We start from the raw sequence: 23,894 nt of genomic DNA on the forward strand, positions 1-23,894 counted from the left end.
CTCTCTGCCTACTTGTGATCTCTGTCTGTCAAATAAATAAATAAAATCTTTTTAAAAAAAAAAGAAGTGTGAACAGGTAGTGCAGAAAACTGCACTACCCCCAAACCTTAAAGGCTTTGTTTTTCAGCATTGGTTCTCAGCCACCAGGTTCCCCTTCCTGCCACAGTCATGGTACCCTGTCTGTAATTTACCAGCATTTGAAAGCTCTTAGGACTGTGATTTCATGCAACTGCTATTGTTTATTGATCTCTTGAATCACCTTGCTACTTCTTCTTTTTTAAAATCTTTATTTTTTTATTTTTTATTTTTTAATAAACATATAATCTATTTTTATCCCCAGGGGTACAGGTCTGTGAATCGCCAGGATCACCTTGCTTCTTACTAGCAAAGGCCTGTCATTTCCTTTTGCTTTCAGGGGTGAGGCTGCTTTACTAGATCTGTGGAGGGAATGCCTCCCAGGCTTTAAAGAGGCAGGCTGTTGGAGTGCCTGGGTGGCTCATTGGTTTAAAGCCTCTGCCTTTGGCTCAGGTCATGATCTCAGGGTCCTGGGATTGAGCACCATGCAGGGTCTCTGCTCACGGGAAACCTGCTTCCTCCTCTCTCTGCCTGTCTCTCTGCCGACTTGTGATCTCTGTCTGTCAAATAAATAAATAAAATCTTTAAAAACGAATAAATAAATAAATAAAGAGGCAGGCTGTGACTGGCTGTCATTCAGTATTATGTTAATTAAGCATGGCCCTTAATTTTTAAAAGATTTTATTTATCTATCTATCTATCTATCTATTTGAGAGAGAGAGAGAGAGAGTGTGCACGCACTAGAGAGAGCACTAGTGTGTGAGTAGGGGAGAGGGACAGAGGGAGAAGCAGACTCCCCGCTGCGCCGGGAGCCACCATGCTGGACTCAATCCTGGGACTACCAGGATATCCCTACTTGTACTTTCTATCTCTGTCAAATAAAATCTTTTTTTTTTTTTTAAAGAGTTGTTTGCTTAATCACCTGAGCCCCAGACACCACAGAGGTTTTTTTTGTTGTTGTTGTTGTTTTTACTGTTGAGTGAATGAAAGAAGAGAGGGAGGGATAAGAATTAAAGATGTATTCCTACTGACAGTATTTCCATTCCTTTTCCATCTTTATTTTTACATACTCCAACAAATGCTCAGATGAATCTGAGTATAATCACATACCTAGTTAAATATTTGGTCATTTCCAGGTAAAACCATTTACACCCAAACTCGGCACCATTGTACTTTGTCCACAGCTCCAGGGTTCTCTTGCTGACAGGTCCTATGGTACAGAGCCAAATGCTTTGGTGTAGCACCTCCACTGTTAACATCTGTGAAGGAGGACCCAGGAGTTTCTGCTGTTTTGAGAGATGAGAAGGGTAGTCACAGTTCCTGGGAGCTGAAAGTCTCAGGCTCAAAGGCTGAAAAATCTTTCCTTTAAAAAGCACACATCTGGGGTGCCTGGGTGGCTCAGTAAGTTAAGCGTCTGCCTTCAGCTCGGGTCATGATTCTCAGGGTCCTGGGATCGAGTCCACTCTCTGCTTGGTTGGAAGCCCGCTTTTCCCTTTCCCACTCTTCCTGCTTGTGTTCTCTCTCTCTCCCTGTGTGTCTCTCTGTCAAGTAAATAAAATCATAAATAAATAAATAAGAGACATTTGACAGGAGCTGCAAAAAGTTGGCAAATCTAATTCTACATGTGAGTGAAATCATATGGTGTTTGTCTTTTTCTAACTTATTTAGCTTAACATTATGCTCTCTAGCACCATCCATGTTGTTGCAAATGACAATATTTCATTTTTTAAAAAAGATTTTAGGGGCGCCTGGGTGGCTCAGTGGGTAGAGCCACTGCCTTCGGCTCAGGTCGTGATCTCGGGGTCCTGGGATCGAGTCCCGCATCGGGCTCTCTGCTCGGCGGGGAGCCTGCTTCCTCCTCTCTCTCTGCCTGCCTCTCTGCCTACTTGTGACCTCTCCCTGTCAAATAAATAAAATCTTAAAAAAAAAAGATTTTATTTATTTATTTGACAGACAGAGATAACAAGTAGGCAGTGAGGCAGGTTGGGGGGCTGGGGAGCAGGCTCCCCACTGAGCAGAGAGCCTGATCCTGGGCTTGATCCCAGGACCCTTACATCATGACCTGAGCTGAAGGCAGAGGCTTTACCCACTAGGCCACCCAGGATCCCCTATTTCATTCCTTTTTATAGGTGAATAATATTCCTTTGTATATGTATACTACATCTTCTTTATCCATTCATGAATCAGTGAGTGCTTGGACTGCTTCCATGTCTTGGCTAATGTAGATAAGGCTGCTATAAACATTGGAGTACATATATCCCTTTGAATCAGTATTTTTGTATTCTTTGGGTAGATAACCAGGAGTGCGATTGCTGGATTGTAGGGTAGTTCCATTTTAAACTTTTTTTCTTTTAAGATTTTATTTATTTTTTGGCAGAGAGAGAGACAGCGAGAGAGGGAATACAGCAGGGCAAGTGGGAGGGGGAGAAGCGGGCTTCCTGCAGAGCAGGGATCCCAATGCAGGGCTCTATCCCAGGACCCAGGGATCATGACCTGAGCCAAAGGTAAATGCTTAATGGACTGAGCCACCCAGGCGTCCCCATTTTTAACTTTTTTTTTTTTTTTTAAGATTTTATGTATTTATTCATGAGAGGCAGAGGAAGAAACAGGCTCCCTACTGAGCAGGGAGCCTGACACAGAACTGGATCCCAGGTCCCCAGAATCATGACCTAAGCTGAAGGCAGATGCTTAACCACTTGAGCCACCCCGGCATCCTTTTTTTTTTCTTTTTCTTTTTTTTAAACTTTTTGAAGAACCTCCATACTGTTTTCTAAAGTGTCTGTGCCAGTTTGCATTAACACCAACAGTGCAGGAGGGTCCTTTTTCTTCACATCTTCACCAACGCCTGTTGTTTCTTTCATTGTTGATTTTAGCATTCTGAGGTAGGAGGTGATAACTCATTGTAGTTTTGATTTGCAGTTCCCTGATGGTGAGTGATGATGGTGAACATTTTTTCATGTGTCTATGGGCCACCTGGATGTCTGGAGAAATGTGTATTCATGTCTACTGCCTATTTCTTTTCTGTTCTTTTTTTTTTTCCCTAAGATTTTATTTATTTATTTGACAGACAGAGATTACAAGTAGGCAGAGAGGCACAGGCAGAGAGAGAGGAAGGGAAGCAGGCTCCCAGCTAAGCAGAGAGCCCGACGTGGGGCTGGATCCCAGGACCCTGAGATCATGACCTGAGCCGAAGGCAGAGGCTTTAACCCACTGAGCCAGCCAGGCACCCCAACTGCCGATTTCTTTTTTTTTTTTTTTTTTAAGATTTTATTTATTTATTTGACACAGAGAAATCACAAGTAGACGGAGAGGCAGGCAGAGAGAGAGAGAGGGAAGCAGGCTCCCTGCTGAGCAGAGAGCCCGATGCGGGACTCGATCCCAGGACCCTGAGATCATGACCCGAGCCGAAGGCAGCGGCTTAACCCACTGAGCCACCCAGGCGCCCCAACTGCCGATTTCTTAATTGGATTATTTGTTCTTTGGATGTTGAGCTGTTTAATTTCTTGATATCTTTTGGATACTGACCCTTTATCAGATATGTCATTTGCAAATATCTTCTCCCATTCTATAGGTTGTCTTTTAGTTTTATTGATTGTTCCCTTCACCATGCAAAAGTTTTATTACTTTAATGAAATTAGTTTATTTTTGCTTTTGTTTCCCTTGCCGCAGGAGACCTATCTAGAAAAAAGTTGCTATAGCTGATGTCAAAGAGTTTGCTGCCTGTGATCTCTTCTAGGGTTTTTATTGTTTCAGGTCTCACTTTTAGATTGGTAATCCATTTTTAATATATTTTTGTTATGGTTTAAGAAAGTAATGCCTGGGTGGCTCAGTCAGTTAAGTGTCTGACTGTTGGTTTTGACTCAGGTCATGATCTCGGGGTCATGAGATCGAGCCCTGTGTTGGGTTCTATGCTGGGTGTAGAGCCTGCTTAAGATTCTCTCTCTCTCTCCCTCTTCCTCTGTCTGTCCCCCTGCCACATTGCTCTAGCTTGTTCACCCTCTCTCGAAAAAAAAAAAAAAAAAAAGTTGATCTAATTTTTTTTCTTTTGTATGTTGCTATCTGGTTTCCCCAATACCATTTGTTAAAGAGACTTCCTTTTCTCATTGGATATCCTTTCCTGCTTTGATGAAGGTTAATGTACTGTATAGTTATGGGTTTATTTCTGGGTTTTCAATTCTGTTCTATTGATCTATGTGACTATTTTTGTGCCAGTACCATACTGTTTTGACTAGCTAGTAAACAATAAATGGGTCAGCTAGGACATAAAAGAAGAAATAAAAAAGTATATGGAAACAAATGAAAATGAAACCACAGAAGTCCAAAACCTTTGGGATGCTGCAAAAGTGGTTCTAAGAGTGAAGCTGATAACAATACAGGCCTATCTCAAGAAGCAAGAAAAACCTCAAATAAATAACATAACCTTACACCTAAAGGAGCTAGAAAAAGAAGAAACAAAATCTAAAACCAGCAGATGGAAGGAAATAATATAGAGTAGAAATAAGTGATATAGAAACTAAAAAAATAATAGAGCAATGAAACCAGGAACTTATTTATTTATTTGTCAGAGAGAGAGTGAGAGAGAGAGAGCTAGTGAGCACAAGCAGAGGGAGCAGCAAGCAGAGGGAGAAGCAGGCTCCCTGCTGAGCAAGGAGCCTGATGTGGGACATGATCCTGGGTTCGTGACCTGAGCCAAAGGAAGATGCCCAACTGACTGAGCCACCCAAGTGTCCCCAGGAGCTGGTTTTTTGAGGAAAAACAAATCGATAAAATGGATAAACCTCTTGCCCAACTTTATAAGAAAAAAAGAGAAAGAACTTAAACAAATAACATCACAAATGAGAGAAGAGATAACAACACCACAGAAATACAAATAACTGTAAGAAATAATTACGAAAAACTATATGCCAACAAATTGGACAACCTCTAAGAAAGGATAAATTCCTAGAAACATATAAACTACCAAAAGTGAAACAGGAAGAAATAGAAAATTTGAACAGACTGATCACCAGCAAAGAAATGGAATCAGTAATCAAAAAAACTCCCAACACCAGGTGCCTGGGTAGCTTGGCTGTCTTTAAGTGGCTGCCTTCAGCTTAGGTCATGATCCCAGTGTCGTGGGATCAGAGCTCCTTGTTCAGTGGGAAGCCTGCTTTTCCCTCTTCCACTTCCCAGCTTGTGTTCCCTCTCTTGCTGTGTGTCTCTCTATCAAATAAATAAATGAAATCTTTAAAAAACAAACAGACAAACAACTCCCAACAGTGGTGGTTGGCTGGCTGGCTCAGTCAGTAGAGCATGAGACTCCTGATTTTGGAGTTGTGAGTTTGAACCCCATGTTGAGTGTAGAGAGTACTTAAAAGTAAAATCTTTATTTTTAAGAAAAGATTTTGTTTGTTTATTTGTGAGAGAGAGAGCACGCATGCATAAGCTGGGGGAGAAGCAGGCTCCCCTCCCCACTGAGCAGGGACCGCAATGTGGAGCTGAATCTCAAGACTCTGGGATCATGACCTGAGCCGAAGGCAGACGCTTAACCGATTGAGCCACTCAGGTGCCACTACATAATGGGTTTTTAGTATTCAAAGTGGGATTTCTGGCTCCAGCTTTTCATAGATATTGCCCCATTGCTTTCCAAAAGCATTGTAACACTTCACATTCCTAACAGCATTTAGGAAAGTGTCTTTTCCCACCTCTTCTCAAATTCTGAATGTTTTCTCATTTTTTATTTTCTTCAAGCTTCAAGTTTATCTTTTTTATCCCATTATTCAACTCAAGGCACCATTTTATGTTGGTTTATTGAATACTGCAGAGTAAGGTGAAATATCCATCCTTCCTATACACACATTATTTATTCTCTTATTCCCTTTACACCCCATTATTCTGCTTTCTCCCAAAGCTATCTAGGTTTCCTGCTCTCAGAAATTAATACTTTATCTCCCCTTTTTGTTTAATGCTATGAACAGCATTGTTTAGTGAGGAAAGCCTTCTGAAATTTTGAGCAACAAGGGTGAGGAGTTAAGATGAGAAGGAGACGTATGTTGTAGTGCAGAGACTTTGGAGCCAGATTGTTGTGTGATCTCTGGCAAATTGCCCACCCACTCTACATGTTGGTTTTTTTTTTTTTTTGTCCAGAAAACAGTGATAATAGTACCTTCCTCCTATTGTATGGTACTATTGTGAGGATTGCATTAGGATGGTGCCTGGCACACATCCTTGTTAATATCAGGTCTTGCTTCCTGGGAGGACCAGAGATTAGGTGACTAACCCATCTGGAGGCTCCAGGCTAAAAAGGGTTGTCATTAGGACTTCAACACTCGAACCTAGGTCTTTTGACCTTTTTAGTCCAGTCTTTGTAACATGTCAAAGCTGCCTTTGGTCACTTCTTGGGGGACTTTTTTTTGGTCACCTTTATATCAGTCACAATGTGACTATAGTGGGCTGGCCTGAAATAAATATTTGTTGAATGAGTGAATTAGTGAATAAATCTTTTCTACTAGGAAATTACCCAAAGGCTGTTATGTAAATTGTGGGGACAGTGGTTTTCTACCTATTTTTCTCTGCAGCCATTTATATCTTCTCAAGAATTGTTGGTCTGCCTCTCTAAGTGCCTCCCTAAGCCTTTGGAGGCCATGGTTGATTTAATTTCTTACTTCATGAGCTCCAGGAATTAACCAGTCTGCTTTCCTAAACTGTGGTTTCTTCCTATCAAGAAGTATGAATAATCTATGATTTTATAAATTATGCAGCTTCAGGTATATGGAAGCAGGCAGAAGACAGGAGACTCTTGGTTCACAGAATTGAGTGATAGTTTTTTTTTTGTTGTTGTTTTAAAGATTTTATTTATTTGACAGATCATAAGTAGGCAGAGGCAGGCACACAGAGAGAGGGAAGCAGGCTCCCTGCTGAGCAGAGAGCCTGATGCGGGGCTCTATCCCAGGACCCCAGGATCAGGACCTGAGCCGAAGGCAGAGGCTTTAACCCACTGAGCCACCCAGGCGCCTGCAGAATTGAGTGATAGTTTATTACTCATAGCAACAACAGTAGTTAGACTTTTAGTTTTTTTGGTGCTGGTTGCTCAAGCCCTAATTCCCATAGAGCCGTGCAAAGAGCTATATAACATTGCACATATGGTGGGTTGCTGTATGCAGAAGCACCCTGAGCTTATTTTCTATAATGGATAGTGTACCCTTTGCTCCAAAAGAAACTGTTATCTTTATTATACTGGACAGTGAGCATGCCTGCCTTTGGTCTAAAAGAAGATACTGTATTTTCCAAAGTCTGGTATATAAACATCTTCAAAAAGATAGTGTAGAATACAGAGCAGTTAGTACCTTGCTTTCCTGATTTTGGAGACATAGGAGCCATCTGTGGAGAATTGTCTTCCCACATTGTTCTTTGTTGCTCTCCTCTATCTACTCTTAGGCTAGGTAGGTCAAGTCAGTTTACCTGGTACTGAAGAGAGAGAAATTTGGCAGTTCTGCCCTGAAGGTTAGGGGAGAAGTCTGGGAGGGAAGAAGACATGCCACACATACTTGTAACATAGTGAGACCTAAGCAGTAAGAAATGTGAACACCACTAGCACTGCTCTCAGCAAGAACACTGATTCTTCTTCTTTTTTAAAAAAATATTTTATTTATTTGACACACACACACACACACACACACATCACAAGTAGGCAGAGAGGCAGGCAGAGAGAGAGGTGAAGCAGGTTCCTCACCGAGTAGAGAGCCAGATGTGGGTTCCCGATCCCAGGAGTTCATGACCTGAGTTCATGACCTGAGCTGAAGGCAGAGGCCCAACCCACTGAGCCAGGTGGCCCAAGAACAGGTGCCCCAAGAACACTGACCCTTCTCACTACATTTCTCCAGTCTGATGCTGTTGACTGATCCTCCTTTTTGAAACTCTTTTTTTTTTTTAAATAAAGATTTTATGTATTTATTTGACAGAGAGAAATCACAAGTAGATGGAGAGGCAGGCAGAGAGAGAGATAGAGGGAAGCAGGCTCCCTGCTGAGCAGAGAGCCCAATGTGGGACTCGATCCCAGGCCCCTGAGATCATGACCTGAGCCGAAGGCAGCGGCTTAACCCACTGAGCCACCCAGGCGCCCCGAAACTCTTATCTCCCTTGTCACTGTGACCCACTTGTTCAGGTTTTTCTCTTACCTCTTTTGGTTTCCTTCTCTCCCTACTTTTTGGCTTTGTCATTTCAACTTGCCCCTTAAAATATTAGTGGGCTCCAGGACTCCATCCTCAACTGTCTATTTAGGTAAAATGTTTTGTGACTCTCTTCCCCCCCATGACTTTAAAATGACAGATTGCAATGTTAAGGACCCCAGTCTTGCCCAGTTCTCTACACTAGACACCTTTGCTTAGATTCATTCTTTTAGTACTAGGTGTTTGGCATATTGTGAATATACAAGGTCATTTCATAGTCTCTGCCCTTCCCAGACATAGTCTCACGCAAAGAGCAGGCATTAATCAAATAATCACACAGAGAAAATGTTGGATCTGATTAAGGAGGTCAGGGAACTGTTCCCTGAGACAATGACGCTTGGACAGATGTCTTAATGATGAACTGCAGTTAAGCTGGGGAAGGGAGAACTCCTGTCTGAGGGAAGAGTTTTTGCAAAGGCTCTGTGGCAGAAGGTAATATGGTGAGCAAAAAGGCTGAAGTTCAGTATGACTGAAGCGAAAAGGAATCTGGTGCAAAATAAGGCTGGAGACCTGGTGTGTGGGCCAGACCACTGATGGCCTGGTAAGCTATGTGGAGTTTTGTCTTTAGACCAAGAGCTGAGAGCTCCTGAATCTTTTTTTTTTTTTCCTTTTCTTTTCTTTTTCTTTTTTTTTTTTTTTTAAGATTTTATTTATTTATTTGAGAGAGAGAGAGAGAGCATAAGAGGGGGAGGGTCAGGGGGAGAAGCAGATTCCCCACCAAGCAGGAAGCCTGATGCGGGACTAGATACTGGGACTCCAGGATCGTGACCTGAGCCGAAGGCAGTTGTTTAACCAACTGAGCCACCCAGGTTCCCGAGAGCTCCTGAATCTTTAAGCATAATTATGTATTGTTTTGTTTAAGTACGCCTTTTATGTAAATAAAAATTAGTTGATTTGTTAAAAAAAAAAATCCCAAAGACCGCGTATATGGCTGGTAATTAGACGGGACGAAGTTTAAAAACCGGGAGTGCTCTGGAAAACTGTCTTTGGCTTGGGTCATGGGTTTTATCATCCACTTAGGTTTTCCTCGCAGGGAGGAGGGAGGAGAAAGGATTCACCGCTTCCACTGTCGGTCTAAACTGAGGCCCGTCCTGGAGTTCCGGCGCGCTTTGCTGTCGTCAGCAGTCTACGTAAAACTGACGAGTCGGAACTGCCGGGCAATGGGTGAAAGGGGTGAGTGGGGAAAAATGCCGTGCGATTGGCTGTTTATCAGCTGCATGTTAATTAGTGATAACTTGAAATGTCTTCTGAAACGTATTTTCTAAAACGCTTTGTCGAACTTGGTAATGGAACAGTTATTTGGAAAACACATGCTAGTCTACATTTTGAAGGATGGTAACTTTATTTTGAAAAGTCACCATATGTAAAATGTATATGATTTTCTTTCACCCCGGAAAGTCGGGCAGCGTGATGTTAAGACTATACTTTCAGGGATCATTTCTATAGTTTGTTACTAGAGAAGTTTCTCTGAATGTGTAGAGTACCCAAAACCACGAGGAGGAGGCGTGGTGTTCTCTTCTGAGCGTGAAGCCGGCTTTTGGTGTTGCGTTTTGTAACTGCCATTTGCCATTGATGATCGTTCTTCTTCTCTTTTTTGGGAAGTAAGAGGGAGAGAACGCAGTCTGAGTGGTTTTCCTTATTAGTTAAAATTAGTTTTAAGGTTTCTTCTTTTTGCGTGTGTGGGTGTTGAGTGTTTGTTATTTTTTTTTTTTAGCTTATTTTCAAAAAAACATTTCTTCGCCATGCCGTTCAGGCCGTGTTCTCCATAATACCCACCATGTTCTCCATAATACCCACCACCTCGTACCCAACCTCCCACACCCCCACCACTTTTTTAGAATCCATAGTTTCTTTGTAATGAGTAGCTAGTGTGTAGAGTTTCTTAGTTTACTTAGCTATTAGGAGACAAATTTGTTTTTTGTTAAGAATATGTCTAGATTTCAGCATGGTACTGGCACAAAAACAGACACATAGATCAATGGAACAGAATAGAGAGCCCAGAAATAGACCCTCAACTCTATGGTCAACTAATCTTTGACAAAGCAGGAAAGAATGTCCAATGGAAAAAAGCCTCTTTAATAAATGGTGTTGGGAAAATTGGACAGCCACCTGCAGAAAAATGAAATTGGACCATTTCCTTACACCACACACAAAAATAAACTCATAATGGATTAAGGACCTCAATGTGAGAAAGGAATCCATCAAAATCCTTGAGGAGAACACAGGCAGCAACCTCTTCGACCTCAGCCGCAGCAAAGGGCAAAAATGAACTGTTGGGATTTCAAGATCAAAAGCTTTTGCACAGCAAAGGAAACAGTTAACAAAATCAAAAGACAACTGACAGAATGGGAGAAGATATTTGCAAACGACATATCAGATAGAGGACTAGTGTCCAAAATCTATAAAGAACTTAACAAACTCAACACCCAAAGAACAAATAATCCAATCAAGAAATGGGCAGAGGACATGAACAGACGTTTCTGCAAAGAAGACATCCAGATGGCCAACAGACACATGAAAAAGTGCTCCATATCACTCGGCATCAGGGAAGTACAAATCAAAACCACAATGAGATATCACCTCACACCAGTCAGAATGGCTAAAATCAACAAGTCAGGAAATGACAGATGCTGGCGAGGATGCGGAGAAAGGGGAACCCTCCTACACTGTTGGTGGGAATGCAAGCTCGTGCAACCACTCTGGAAAACAGCATGGAGGTTCCTCAAAATGTTGAAAATAGAACTGCCCTATGACCCAGCAATTGCACTACTGGGTATTTACCCTAAAGATACAAACGTAGTGATCCAAAGGGGCACGTGCACCCGAATGTTTATAGCAGCAATGTCCACAATAGCCAAACTATGGAAAGAACCTAGATGTCCATCAACAGATGAATGGATCAAGAAGATGTGGTATATATACACAATGGAATACTATGCAGCCATCAAAAGAAACAAAATCTTGCCATTTGCAACAACATGGATGGAACTAGAGCATATCATGCTTAGCGAAATAAGTCAAGCGGAGAAAGAGAACTATCATATGATCTCCCTGATATGAGGAAGTAGTGATGCAACATGGGGGCTTAAGTGGGTAGGAGAAGAATCCATGAAACAAGATGGGATAGGGAGGGAGACAAACCATAAGTGACTCTTAATCTCACGAAACAAACTGTGGGTTGCTGGGGAGAGGGGGGTTGGGAGAAGGGGGTAGGGTTATGGACATTGGGGAGGGTATGTGCTTTTGGGTAAATTGGAAGGGGTGGTGAACCATGAGAGACTATGGACTCTGAAAAACAATCTGAGGGGTTTGAAGTGGCGGAGGGGTGGGTGGTTGGGGTACCAGGTGGTGGGTATTATAGAGGGCATGGCTTGCATGGAGCACTGGGTGTGGTGAAAAAATAATGAATACTGTTTTTCTGAAAATAAATAAATTGGAAGAAGAAAAAAAAAAAGAATATGTCCAGATTTGTTTTCATGAAGCTTTCTGATGTTTCTATTGTTTTTTCAACTTACTTTGCAGGGATTTATGTTGATGCAGTTAATTCTCTTGGACAGACTGCGCTTTTTGTTGCAGCATTATTAGGTCTTACGAAATTAGTTGATGTTCTGGTGGATTATGGATCTGATCCAAATCAGTAAGTATAATAATATCACTATCTAGAAAATAGTATGCTTTTAAGATGAGTTGGGGCATTTGGAAAATAGTTTGAGAAGATATTAAAAGAGCCTTTGCTAATTTATATCAATAAAATGCATTTCTAAGCAGTTTTACTAGGTCCAGTAAAATAATGGGAACTTAATTGTTATTTATTAAGTAGTACCCTTTGCATATTTCCACTCAGGTTATAATTTGTATGATTCTTAATCAGTTCAATAAACCTACCAACCAAGTTGGTAATATATTTGGGATCACTTAATCAGAATCGCTTGCCTTGCTCTTGTACTTGTGGTCCAGAAGAACCTCAGTTTCATAGTTGGTGTACCTTTTAATGTGGAACAGTGTAGCACTTTTGCTTTTCAGAGGGCTTTCTCAGGCACCAGCTCACTTGATCTTCACAACCACTTTTTCCAAGAGGGAGGGGACAGCAGGTACTTTTACAGTTCCTATTGAACAGAACCAGAAACATGATTCTAGCTGATTCCTACAGGAATTCCAGAATATACTCATAAATGTCATAAAGTGACATTTTTATCTTCTTACACAAGGAAGCCCTGTTTAATGTATTTTAAAAAGGTAAAGTATTGATGTTGGAAGATTTTGGGGGTTTTTGTTTTTTATAGGGTTTCTTGCTTAGTAGGAGAAAATACAGTGAACATTTTGCTGTTTCCTTCTAAGACTCATATATACTCTTCTGTCCTGTGTTAATGTTTAATTTTAAAGCTGAGAAACAAAGGGCTGTCTCACTTGTTTGCAGGTAACAGTGTTATAGGTGGCCACACTGAGAATTCCTGGAGTTCTCAGCAAAAATGCAGCATTTTCCAGTCGTCTGCAGTTATGTCAGTTTTGTGGAGGCTTAGACCTGGATCCCTTAAAGATCAAATCATTCAAAGATTTAATATTCCAGGTTAAGAGTTAAGGCCCAGAAAATTTAAGCGACTAGCCTATAATGGTATGTTAATGGTTAGAGCTGAGACCAGGAGCCCAGGCCTTAAGAACTCAGTTTTGATTTTCCTTTTTCAAAAGTCCCCGTGATGGCAGGAGGAGGTAGGAAAGGATATTGTCAAAGAGGGGAAGGCTAGTCCCCTCTTTGTATTTTGTGATAGGACTATTTTCATGTGACTTAAAAAAATGTCTTTTGATCAAAGTGAAGGGAAATTTCTGGGGGGAGGTTATATTATTAAGTGCTCAAAAGAAATGCTGTGATGACAGGGACCTATTGAACTCATAAAATCAGATGCCTGTGGGTCCAAGTGGAGTCAGTGAGCACAGGTTCTCTCTAAGAAGGGTTAGGCATTTGTTGCTCCTGGGTAAGAAAGGGAGCCAGGAAGGCCAGATCTTCTAAATTTCCAAGAGGCTGAAAATCCCCAATTTTTTTTTTTTAAAGATTTTATTTATTTAACCGACAGAGATCACAAGTAGGCGGAGAGGCAGACAGAGAGAGAGAGGAGGAAGCAGGTTCCCTGCTGAGCAGAGAGCCGGATGTGGGGCTTGATCCCAGGACCCTAGGATCATGACCTGAGCTGAAGGCAGAGGCTTTAGCCCACTGAGCCACCCAGGTGCCCCCCCAATTTTTTTTAATTAAAGATTTTATATATTTGTGGGGCACCTGAGTGGCTCAGTGGGTTAAGTCTCTGCCTTTGCTCAGGTCATAGTCTCAGGGTCCTGGGATCGAGCCCTGCGTCAGGCTCTCTGCTCAGTGGGAAGCCTGCTTCTCCTTCTCTCTCTGCCTGCCTCTCTGCCTACTTGTGATCTATGTCTGTCAAATAAATAAATAAAATCTTTTTTTTTTTTTTTAAGATTTTTATTTATTTATTTGTCAGAGTGAGCACAGGCAGACAGAGTGGCAGGCAGAGGCAGACGGAGAAGTAGGCTCCCGCTGAGCAAGGAGCCCGATGTGGGACTTGATCCCAGGACCCTGGAATCATGACCTGAGCCGAGGGCAGCGGCTTAACCAACTGAGCCACCCAGGCGTCCCTAAATAAAATCTTTTTAAAAAAAGATTTTAATATATTTGTTTGAGAGAGTGAGCTGGCGGGAAGAGGCAGATGGAGAGGGAGAAGGAGGCTGCCCACCGAGCAGGGAGCCCAACATGGGGGCTTGATCCCAGGACCCTGAGATCATGACCTGAGCTAAAGGCAGATGCTGAACTGACTGAGCCAGCGTGACCCTGAGAATCCCAATTTTTAGTGAGAAATCTCCCAAATGTTACATATTATCTATTAATTAATTACTTCTTAAAACTTTTTTTTTTTTTTTGACACAGAGTGAGAGATCAGAGGTAGGCAGAGAGGCAGGCAGAGAGAGAGAGAGAGGGAGAAACAGGCTCCCCGCTGAGTAGAGAGTTCGATGCAGGGCTCTATCCCATGATCCTGAGATCACGCATGACCTGAGCCGAATGCAGAGGCTTAACCCACTGAGCCATTCAGGCGCCCCCAATTTTTTTTTAAAGTAGGCTCTACGCCCAGCACAGCACTTGAACTTACAACCCCAAGATCAGGGGTCATGTGCTCTACTGACTGAGTCAATCAGGCACCCCTGAGTTGTAGATTCTTCTTCTTCTTTTTTTAATAAGATTTTATTTATTTATTTGAGAGAAAGCACAAGCAGGGGGAGTGGGAGAGGGAGAATCAGACTCCCCCACTGAACAGGGAGTTCCTGTGCAGGGCTCCATCCCAGGACCCTGGGATCATAACCTGAGCAGAAGGCAGACACTTAACCAACTGAGCCACCCAGGCATCCCTGAGTTGTAGATTCTTAATCAGATTGCTGGCATCAGGGTTTTGCAGGCCTCTACCATAGGATTGGGAGATAGAGACATTCTCACTTGAGAGGATTGATCTCTGGTTAGGATGTGCTTCACCACCCTGACTTCAGGACACTACAGACATGAAGAAAATTGTTTCAGAGCAGCTAATACCAAGGGACAATGGGAAAAGGAACACCAGATTTAGAACGAGACCCATACCTGGGTGTGTATCTCAGCTTTGCCCTTTTGTTTTCTTATCTGTTATTTGGAACATGATACCACCTCGAAGGTGGATACCACCTAGAAAGGTAAGGGTGGAAAAAGGGGGTGTGTATAAAGCTCCTATTGGCATAGCCTCGCAAATGGTATTATAATCCTCCTCCCAAAGGTTGCCTTTGTAGAAAGGGAGCCTTGTGTCAGCCCTCGAATCCCCCACCCCGTTCTGTGGAAGGGAGGAGATTACAGACACTGATACGAGCACCTCCCCTTCCAGCCGCTGCTTTGATGGAAGTACTCCTGTTCACGCAGCAGCATTTTCAGGCAATCAGTGGATCCTCAGCAAACTGCTGGATGCAGGGGGTGATCTTCGACTCCATGATGAGAAGGGTCGAAACCCGCAGACTTGGGCTCTGACATCTGGGAAGGAGCGCAGCACCGCGGTGAGACCCGCTCTGTAACCACAGCCAAGGCAGAGCACTGAGCTAGGAATCAGGAGCCCAGGGAGCGGGGAGGAGCTGATCCTGGGGACAGCACAGGGCTTACAGTGGCCTTGCCTAATGGCACTGGATACACAGGCCTGGATTGAAGCAAGTTAACCAGCTATAAACTCTCAGGTAAATCTAGTGAATCTTTTTGATCATCCATTCAGTGAGGAGGGAGAACTTTTTGAGGAACCAGGGAGTTGGAGGAAATTATTGCCAAATCCCCTCCCTGGAAACGTTCCATTCCCGTAAAAAATCACCCGGGCCCTACCCTTTGCAGAGATTTCCCTGTCAGGGACTCCTGGCTCCTCAGATCATTCAGGTCAGACTGTCCCAGGTCCACTGAAGGTCAGGGTAGCTCTTAGTTCGCTCCAGCATTGAACATCTTCACGGCGTGTTGCAGATGGTGGAGTTCATGCAGCGCTGTGCCTCGCACATGCAAGCCATCATACAGGGTTTCTCCTGTGACCTCCTGAAGAAGATCGACTCCCCGCAGCGGCTCATCTGCGGCCCGCCCCGGTTTGGTGGTCTCATACAGGGGTAAGTGCTGCCTTGAACAGTGTGCAATATTTGGTGTCACCCCAGCCTTCCTTGTAGGAGCCCTGCAATGTGGACCACCAAGCTTCCCTCCATATGAGGTCTTGTCTGGCATCTGGCCCACTCTAAGTGGTGAGCTCCGACAGAGAGGCCTTGGCCCCTGCAGTAGCATCCAGAGGAGCACCTTCTGCTGCCCTGCACCCATGCAGGAATGTGGGGTCGGGGGAGAGTGGTCTGGGCTCTAGTGGGAGCCACCCTGTGGTTAGTGGCTAGCAAAAAAAGAAATTTGCAGGTCTGAGGAGCCCAGCAGAAAATTCCTTCTCAGCAGAGCAGCCAACTGGCTTTTGTGTCATCTCCCAAACCGTGGAAATAATGCTCCTTTATTCCTAAGATAGCAAAAGAACACGAATGCTTAACTTACCTTCCTCAAACTGTTTTAAGCCAGTGTGAGAGATCTGATGCTAGCGGGGTGGGCAGCCTCCGTGCCCCCATCACAGCTGCAGGGGGAGGGCCTCAGGCTTCTTTCCATGCTCAACTACCTAGTTCTTTTAAATTCTTAGGGCTTTGTTGACTTGGGGTTTGTACTCATGGTATCCTTTCCATTTTGATTTTCTCTGATGACATTACTTTCTGTAATCAGGGTTGCTAGACTTGTCACACCTTCACAGGCTCGCTCTTCCTGTCCTTCCCTGAATAAGTCTGGTTTTCTTCCTATGAGCTGGATATTGCTTCTCAGGAAAGCTAAGTTAATTCCCTTGAGGAGTAGTTACTCCTAACTGCTCCTTCTGGCACTCTTGTGGGTCACCTTCTAGAACAACCTTTTAAAAATGGAAATGGAGTTGTGCCACTCTCTGCTAAAAACACTTTAAGGCATTCTCTGTACCTATCAGGATAAACTCCCAAATCCCTTATCTGATCCTGGAGGCCCTACTGGGTCCAACTCCTGCCACCTCTTTGCCGGCCCTTGCTTACTCCCCTTTGTGTGGAGCTCCCTCATTCAGAGTTTGGAGAGACTTGTCCCAGTTTGTAATGATTTTATTTCTATATGTTCTTGCCCGTTTCTAATAAGACTGAACACTGCCAACTAAGAAAAGGAGGTGAAACTGAACAAGAGACAAAGGCCTTTTATTTAGGGGTGTCAGAATTGCACAGGAAGCACAGATTCAGGAAGCACAGATTCTGGTAGCAAGCAGAAAAATGGGGGAAAGTGAGCCTTATTTATGAGAAAGAAGAAGGAGGTGGTGATTATATAACAGATAAAGAAGAGAGAAAAAAAACCCTGTTAACTGGTGCTAACTGCTTGAGCTGTTTCTGATTACTCTCTGCTTTATTGATATTGTCAAATGAAACTGCCCTTTATAGGCATTTGTTAACTATTCTGTGTTAAAGTTCATACCAACAGTTTTATGGTGTGAATGCCAGTTGTTCTGTTGAGTCTTATGGGCAACTGCTTGTAAAACCATTGTTGCTCCTGGAGTTCATTAGTTAGAAAGGAAGATGGAGCTTCAAAACAGAGTCTCTCATGACCAGAAATATTATACAGTTCTACAACACCAAGAGGGCAAGACCCATGTCTGTGTTACTCACTACCAGCCCTTCACTGCTTGTTGGAATGTGCACCAGCCTCAAGGAAAATCAAAATAAAGTATTGAGAAACAACTTCAGTTAATTTAGCTAATCTAGATGTAGCATCTACTTTATAGTTAGATGAAATATTCGTTTTATGGGGTTGGACCTCAGAGTGCCTAATGGGAGTGGAAGTACACACATTCCCCCTTTTTTAATGTAAAGAAACCACCTGAGTCGGTGAGATAAGAAATGGCCTCTCAGATCTGAGTGGGGCCATGTCAGGTAAGATTCCTCACAGGTATGTGTTTACACAGAGCCTGGCTGGGGCAAAGAAAAACACGAATTGAGAAGGACAGGTGGTTGGATGTTTGTGAATAAACGTAGTCTTTTTTCTCCCCCCACCTAGCTGAGTTCGCTTACATAGACATGGCCTGAGGAATTTAGGTAAAAGAGCAAGAAATGGGGTTGGTCTGAGTGCAGTTGTTGCCTGGGTCCCCACTGGGGAACTGCCAGCTCCTCTACTTCAACAGAGCTCATACCCTCTGAAGAGTCACTCACACAGCCAGGGGGCCCCAGCTGGGCAGGGGGAGCCATGTCAGTGGGGTGTCCTGCCCTTCTGCCACCTCAAAATCTGTGCCCCTGCGCAGGAGGCAGTTGGCTGTCCCCTGGATCTTCACTTAAACTTTATAGCAGCTTAAAGTGCAGAAGGGATAGCTCATGAAAAGTGGGCACATGGAGCCTCACAGAGCTCGTGTGGGGTAAGGATGAGTACACGCTGTCACCCGCAGCTCCTTTGTCATTTGCTCCAGCAGTAGCAGAATGTTTTGTCCTTCAGTCTGAGCCCAAACTGCTGCATCAGAAAGCATTAACTGAGCAAGTGCTACATGCATGGCTCTGTGTCAGCCTCTGGGAGTGAAAGAAATGTAAGCCACTCCTCTTAAGACACCTTTAGTTAATGGGGGTCCCAGTGTGCAGGTGGTGGTTTGGGTTTGATACGCGGGAAGAGCAGTGGCTGGAATGAGCAGCATCAGGGTCTCATCCCTCCTGCTTCTCTATGACCCCAGACCAGCAGGTTCCCCCTTCTCTGGGCTTCATTTGTCCCATCTATAAAAATAAAAGTTGGATAAGATATCTTTTGATTTTTTCCAGCTTTGACTATCTGAATTCATTATCTACTGCTGCATAATGAATCCACCCCAACCTCCCGAAACTTAGCAGTTTCAAATAGCAATAAACATTTGTATCTCATGCACTTTCTGTGTGTCAGGACTCAGGGAATGCCTTAGCTGTATGGATCTGGCTCAGGATTTCTTACAAAGTTGTAGTCAAGATGTCAGGTGGGGCTTTATCATCTGAAGGTTTGACTGGGTCTGGAGGATCCAGTTCCAAGATGGCATAGTCACACGGCTGACAGATTGGGCCAGAGTGTTGGGCTTCTCCACAGGCTACTGGAATGTCCTCACAACATGGCAGCTGGTCTCCTGTAGAGCAAGTAATCAGAGCATCTTTAGAACAGAAGCCCGGGGGCACCTGGATGGCTCAGTGGGTTAAGCCTCTGCCTTCAGCTCAGGTCATGATCTCAGGGTCCTGAGATCGAGCCCCGCATCAGACTCTCTGCTTGGCGGGGAGCCTGCTTCCCCCTCTCTCTCTGCCTGCCTCTCTGCCTATTTGTGATCTCTGTCTGTCAAATAAATAAATAAAATCTTAAAAAAAAAAAAAAAAAAAGAACAGAAGCCCGGATGGATTTCGTCTTGGAATTCAACCAGTCTGTCATTTCTTCAGTGTCTAGTTGGGCTAACAGGTCTGCCCTATCTGACCAGAAAGGCAGGATTACCAGGAGGTAGAAATCACAGGGCCCGCTCACAGACTGGCTATTATATCATCTGTAGTTCCAGGATAAAAAGTCAAGTAGTCAAGACAAAATCAACTACACATTCTCATAGCTTGGTTCAGCTTTTTCCTCTGGATATAGGTGGTTAACTCTTAAATTTTCTTCATTTAAAACTATTTCTAGAAACCCTAATGGCTCTCCTAATCGACTGCTTAAAGCTGGAGTCATTTCTGCACAGAATATCTACAGCTTTGGCTTTGGGAAGGTAAGAGGTTGCTGTGGACACCCAGCATTTTGGGGGCCAACTGGAGAGCCCCCTGGCCCTGGCTCTGGCCCCATTTCCCCGCTTTGTGCAGCTCTTCCATATCCCCTCTGGAGAAGTCGTTCTCTTCTGCAGGGCAGAGACCCCTCAGTGTTCCTGTCTGACTGAAAAATGGAGAAAGCCCTGAAATTTTTCCTTGAATGACCTTGGGCTACATTTGGAGAGTTTAGAAAATGTTCCTTTAATTCCCAATGAGGGCCCCAGACGTGTCTCCTTGAAGAGGAGCAGAGACCTCTACTGACCCCTGGGTTCTTGTGTGTGTGTGTGTGTGTGTGTGTTGAAGTTTATTTATGTATTTAAGTAATCTCTACACCCAGTGTGGGGCTTGAACTCAGGAGCCTGAGAGCAAGAGATCAAGATTCCAAGAGATAAGGAGTCACCCCCATGAGCTCTTCCGACTGAGCCAGCTAGGCACCTCGCTCAACACCTCTCCACACCGCCCCACCCCCAGTCTTCTCTGTGATCGACCCTCCATAGACTGGCCCTCCATAAGTTTTTGTTGGAATGCCTTTAAGGAATTGAGATTTTAAACTGAGAAATATTTTGAGGGAAAATAGTATCTTTTGGGTTCTTGGTTCTGCTCAACAAAGAGAGACATTTGGACATGTGGCTGGGGGTCTTGGGTGCTGCTTGCTGATATTTTAGTCTCTAGCCCTGCATCTGTTGGTTGTGCTAAGGAAGCCTTGGTAGGGAGGGGAAGGAGGAGTGTCAACTTTTGTTGTGTTTTGGCCTGGGTTCTGTGGGGGCCTGAACCTCAACCTAGAACTTTAGGCAGGTGTCTGACCTCTTTTCATGAGCCTTGGTTTCCTCACTAATGAAAGACAAGGAATATTATAACCTTGCAGGGGTTCTAGGCAGATTAAAGAGAGCACAAATTAAAGAATAGTGTCCAGGGCATGGGGGAGTTCAGCAGGTTGGTCAGTAGCAGATATTGTTATTTTTGGCTGGCTGACAAGATTCTTGGGGCATTTTACTTTTCCTCTTCTCTCCCCTTGATTTGAACCTGTGCTCTGCTTTCAGTTTTATCTCACAGGGGGAGCACAGCTGGCCTACCTAGGATCTCTCCCAGTAATTGGAGAAAAGGAAGTGATTCAAGCTGATGATGAGCCTACTTTCTCTTTCTTCAGTGGCCCCTACATGGTCATGACCAAGTGAGCAGCAGCTGGCCTGTGGGAGGTCTGACGTAGTCCCACAGGAAGGGTGGGCTTCACGTGACTCCTTTATGTGTGGAGGCTTTCTCCTCCAACACAAGGAAACATGAAGAACAGATGTCTAAATCAGGGTTTCTCAACCTGGACACTACTGATGTAATTTTAGCCGGTACCCTTTGTCATTGGGGGCTGTCCTGTGCCTTGTAGGAGGTTTAACAGCATCTCTGGTTTCTACTCATTAGATGCCAGCAGCAACCTCCAGTGACCCCCTTCCCTCGCAGTTAGGACTGTGACAACCAGAGTGTCTAGAGACATTGCTAGATTCCACCCCCTCTCCATTGAGAACAGCTACTCTAAAGGATTACTCATGATGCTGTTCTAAACTTTCTGTTTTCTAAAGAGTTTGAGGCAGCTTAATGGTGACTGTCCGGCCTCTGATATAGGTCAGAGGGTATTGATTGAGGCTTCCGTGGAATCGGAACAGGCATCAGCTGTAGTTCTCAGCAGCCAGCTGCTGCAGGGGCAGCATTAATGGAATTTGGCTATGATAGAAGTCCTTGGGGTATTTTCGGTCCCCAGAGACCTGGCCCCTGCAGGGTCCTAAGAGTTGTCATGCCCCAGGTTTGTTGCCCTCCTTGATCCTGGATGGTTCCTCCATGCCTCAAAGAAACACCCTTCTGAACAGGCCTCTGCTGGCCTCCTGAGGCCCTCTGTCCCCTACACCCTTTGTTTCCTGCCTTTGCCACAGATTTGTAGCCAGGTCCCTTCATTTCTGTCCTATTGCTGTGGTCTTTGTCCAAGTCATCAGCACCCTTCATCCAGACTGGCCTCCTAGCCAGTCCCTCCATTCCCTGACACCCCTTCCTACCATTCCCCACACTGCTGGTGCTGTTGTCTTTCTAAGATGCAGACCTGATCGAGTCACTCCTGCCCTTGAATTCTTCAGTGACTTCTTGCCACCTATACTAAGTTCCCCAGGGTGCTTTAGGATATGGGGGTTGGAGTATGAGAGGAGGGGGAGGGAGGACTCAAGGGCGCGGGGGTGGGGGCTGCTTTATAGATTCTGTGTAACACCACTTCTCTGGTCTTTGGCTGGGAGAGCAGCTCACTCCCTGCTGCTCACGCTTTCCCTTGTCCTTGCAGCCTGGTGTGGAATGGGAGCAGGGTCACAGTGAAGGAGCTGAATCTCCCCACCCACCCTCACTGCAGCAGGCTTAGGCTGGCTGACTTGTTAATTGCGGAGCAGGAGCATAGCAGGTGAGAAGGAAGTCCAGAGGCCTGGTGCATTACAGTCCAGGTCTCTCTTTACAGACCCAAGTTCAGGGCTATACAGTACTGTCCCTGGGGTGTGGAGATCAGCCCCCCTCAGCCTCAGTATTTCCTGACTGTTGGAATGGGTTATTTGATTGCAAAGGCTACCAAGAGAGAGAAGGTGGAATTAAGGGGTAGCTTGAGTGGTGGGGATAGTGGTAATGAGTGGCTTAATTCTGTTAACTGATTCACTTCCATAACCTGTGTCTCTGATGGTCCAGCCTCCCATCCAGCAGCCCCCCAAGGCCCTTCTCCTTTCTGGCCTTGTGCTCATCAGGAAAGCATGCACAGTCCTGTCTTCATAGACCGTGGCTGTGCATGAGATCCACACAACGGAGGAACTGAGTCTCTGCCACTGAGAACATGCTCGGGGGTGTACCCTAGTGCCCTGTGCTTCCTGTGGCTCCAGGGTTAGCCCTTCAGCTCTTGCTGAGGCAGGATCTTGGTTCATGGTTTCAGTCCAGGACTGCTGAGTGAATGGATCGGGTTCCTTGAGTAGACCACTCAACCCCTGCGAGTGGCGTGTCAGAGGCCAGCCTCTTCCTCTTGGGAAGTCACTGTAAGGAAGCTGGAAAAACACATGTACACTGTGTGGACTTTGCCCTGAGACTGAGGGGTCTGTGACCTAGGGGAAGTCCCTGACAGCTCTCTGACCTAGGTTTCTTTATCTCAAAAATGAGTATAATGATCTGTTTCTTACAGGGGGTTGCTAGGATGTGAATGATGTACATGGGGTGCCTTGGTCAGTAGCTCTTGGTGACATTGGCATTGTCGTTACCGATGAGAGGCCATAGATCTCCCTACTCCCATCCCCCCATCCATCCTGTTTTCTTAGAAAGACATAATGTACAAATGCTGTGTGTTTAGAATGTGTTCAAGGGGCCTAGAAGGAAGGCAAACCCTCATTTTTCCTTTTTCAGCCACATCTGAAGCTGCTTTTGTTTTGTAGCAAGCTCCGACACCCCCACCTGCTGCAGCTGATGGCCGTGTGCCTGTCCCAGGACCTGGAGAAGACCCGCCTTGTGTATGAGCGCGTCACGGTCGGCACACTGTTCAGTGTCCTCCATGAACGGGTAAGCGGCTGCTTCTGAGCGTTTCCTCCCCTTGCTGCCCTCCCCACTTCTCCCCACTGCCCTCTTCCCCCTACCCCAGCAGTGAAGTTTCCATTTTTGTTTGCAGGGAAAATAAATGTCCTAATTCTTTACTTTCTAGGGCTATATATCCACCCTTTACAGCTGATAAGCACCTGGTTGGAACTAGTGTTTTATTGTTGTCTGTCCTGTTTTTTCATCGGACCTCTAAGAGCTCAATGGAACCAGGAAACAAACAGATGCATTTCTAGCTAACTGTAATCAAGTGGCCTGTGGCTGGCTGGCTGGCTTTCTTTCTTTCAGATATTATTTATTTATTTGACGAAAGAGAGTACATGTGCACAAGCAGAGGGAGCAGCAGGCAGAGGGAGAAGAAGCAGGCTTACCACATTGACCTGAGCAGAAGGCAGCAGCTTAATCAACTGAGCCACCAAAGATGCGCCAACCCCTGGTTTAATTCCCTGTATTTTCACTTGTGCCTTTCCTGACCTTTACTGTAGAAAGGGGTTTGTTTATATACACATCTGAGTCACTCCTTTTCACTTTTCAAATTTTCTTGTGGGAAGATTGTTCAGGGCCCACAGACTCCCTAGGAAGTGTGCTTTGGCCTGAGGTGGGCTTCAGAGAGGTCCTGAAGCATTTGCTTTTCTTTCTCCATCACTTTGTTCTACAGACTGTGGGCAGGAGTGA

The 23,894-nt window shown here is 44.6% G+C and overlaps 1 protein-coding gene and 1 non-coding gene across 4 annotated transcripts in view; both read left to right on the top strand.

Annotated features, from left to right (window-relative positions):
- TEX14 (testis expressed 14, intercellular bridge forming factor) overlaps nucleotides 1-23,894 on the top strand; it is a 95,733-nt gene that overhangs the window by 21,759 nt on the left and 50,080 nt on the right. For 2 of the 3 annotated variants that reach the window (XM_044248583.1, XM_044248584.1), the window contains exons 2-8: nucleotides 11,805-11,919; nucleotides 15,185-15,350; nucleotides 15,796-15,932; nucleotides 19,513-19,594; nucleotides 20,672-20,802; nucleotides 21,946-22,059; nucleotides 23,063-23,186. In XM_044248583.1, coding sequence (XP_044104518.1) covers nucleotides 11,805-11,919; nucleotides 15,185-15,350; nucleotides 15,796-15,932; nucleotides 19,513-19,594; nucleotides 20,672-20,802; nucleotides 21,946-22,059; nucleotides 23,063-23,186 — 869 coding nt within the window. Of the gene's footprint in view, nucleotides 1-11,804; nucleotides 11,920-15,184; nucleotides 15,351-15,795; nucleotides 15,933-19,512; nucleotides 19,596-20,654; nucleotides 20,803-21,945; nucleotides 22,060-23,062; nucleotides 23,187-23,894 lie in introns of all 3 variants that reach the window. The other variant, XM_044248582.1, reaches the window with a different exon arrangement.
- On the top strand, nucleotides 9,698-9,913 carry LOC122907949. Its single transcript, XR_006384803.1, has one exon. It is a non-coding gene; the product is annotated as a small nucleolar RNA U3 (small nucleolar RNA).

This window comes from Neovison vison, chromosome 5, assembly GCF_020171115.1.
Source record: "Neovison vison isolate M4711 chromosome 5, ASM_NN_V1, whole genome shotgun sequence".
Taxonomy (NCBI): Eukaryota; Metazoa; Chordata; class Mammalia; order Carnivora; family Mustelidae; genus Neogale; species Neogale vison.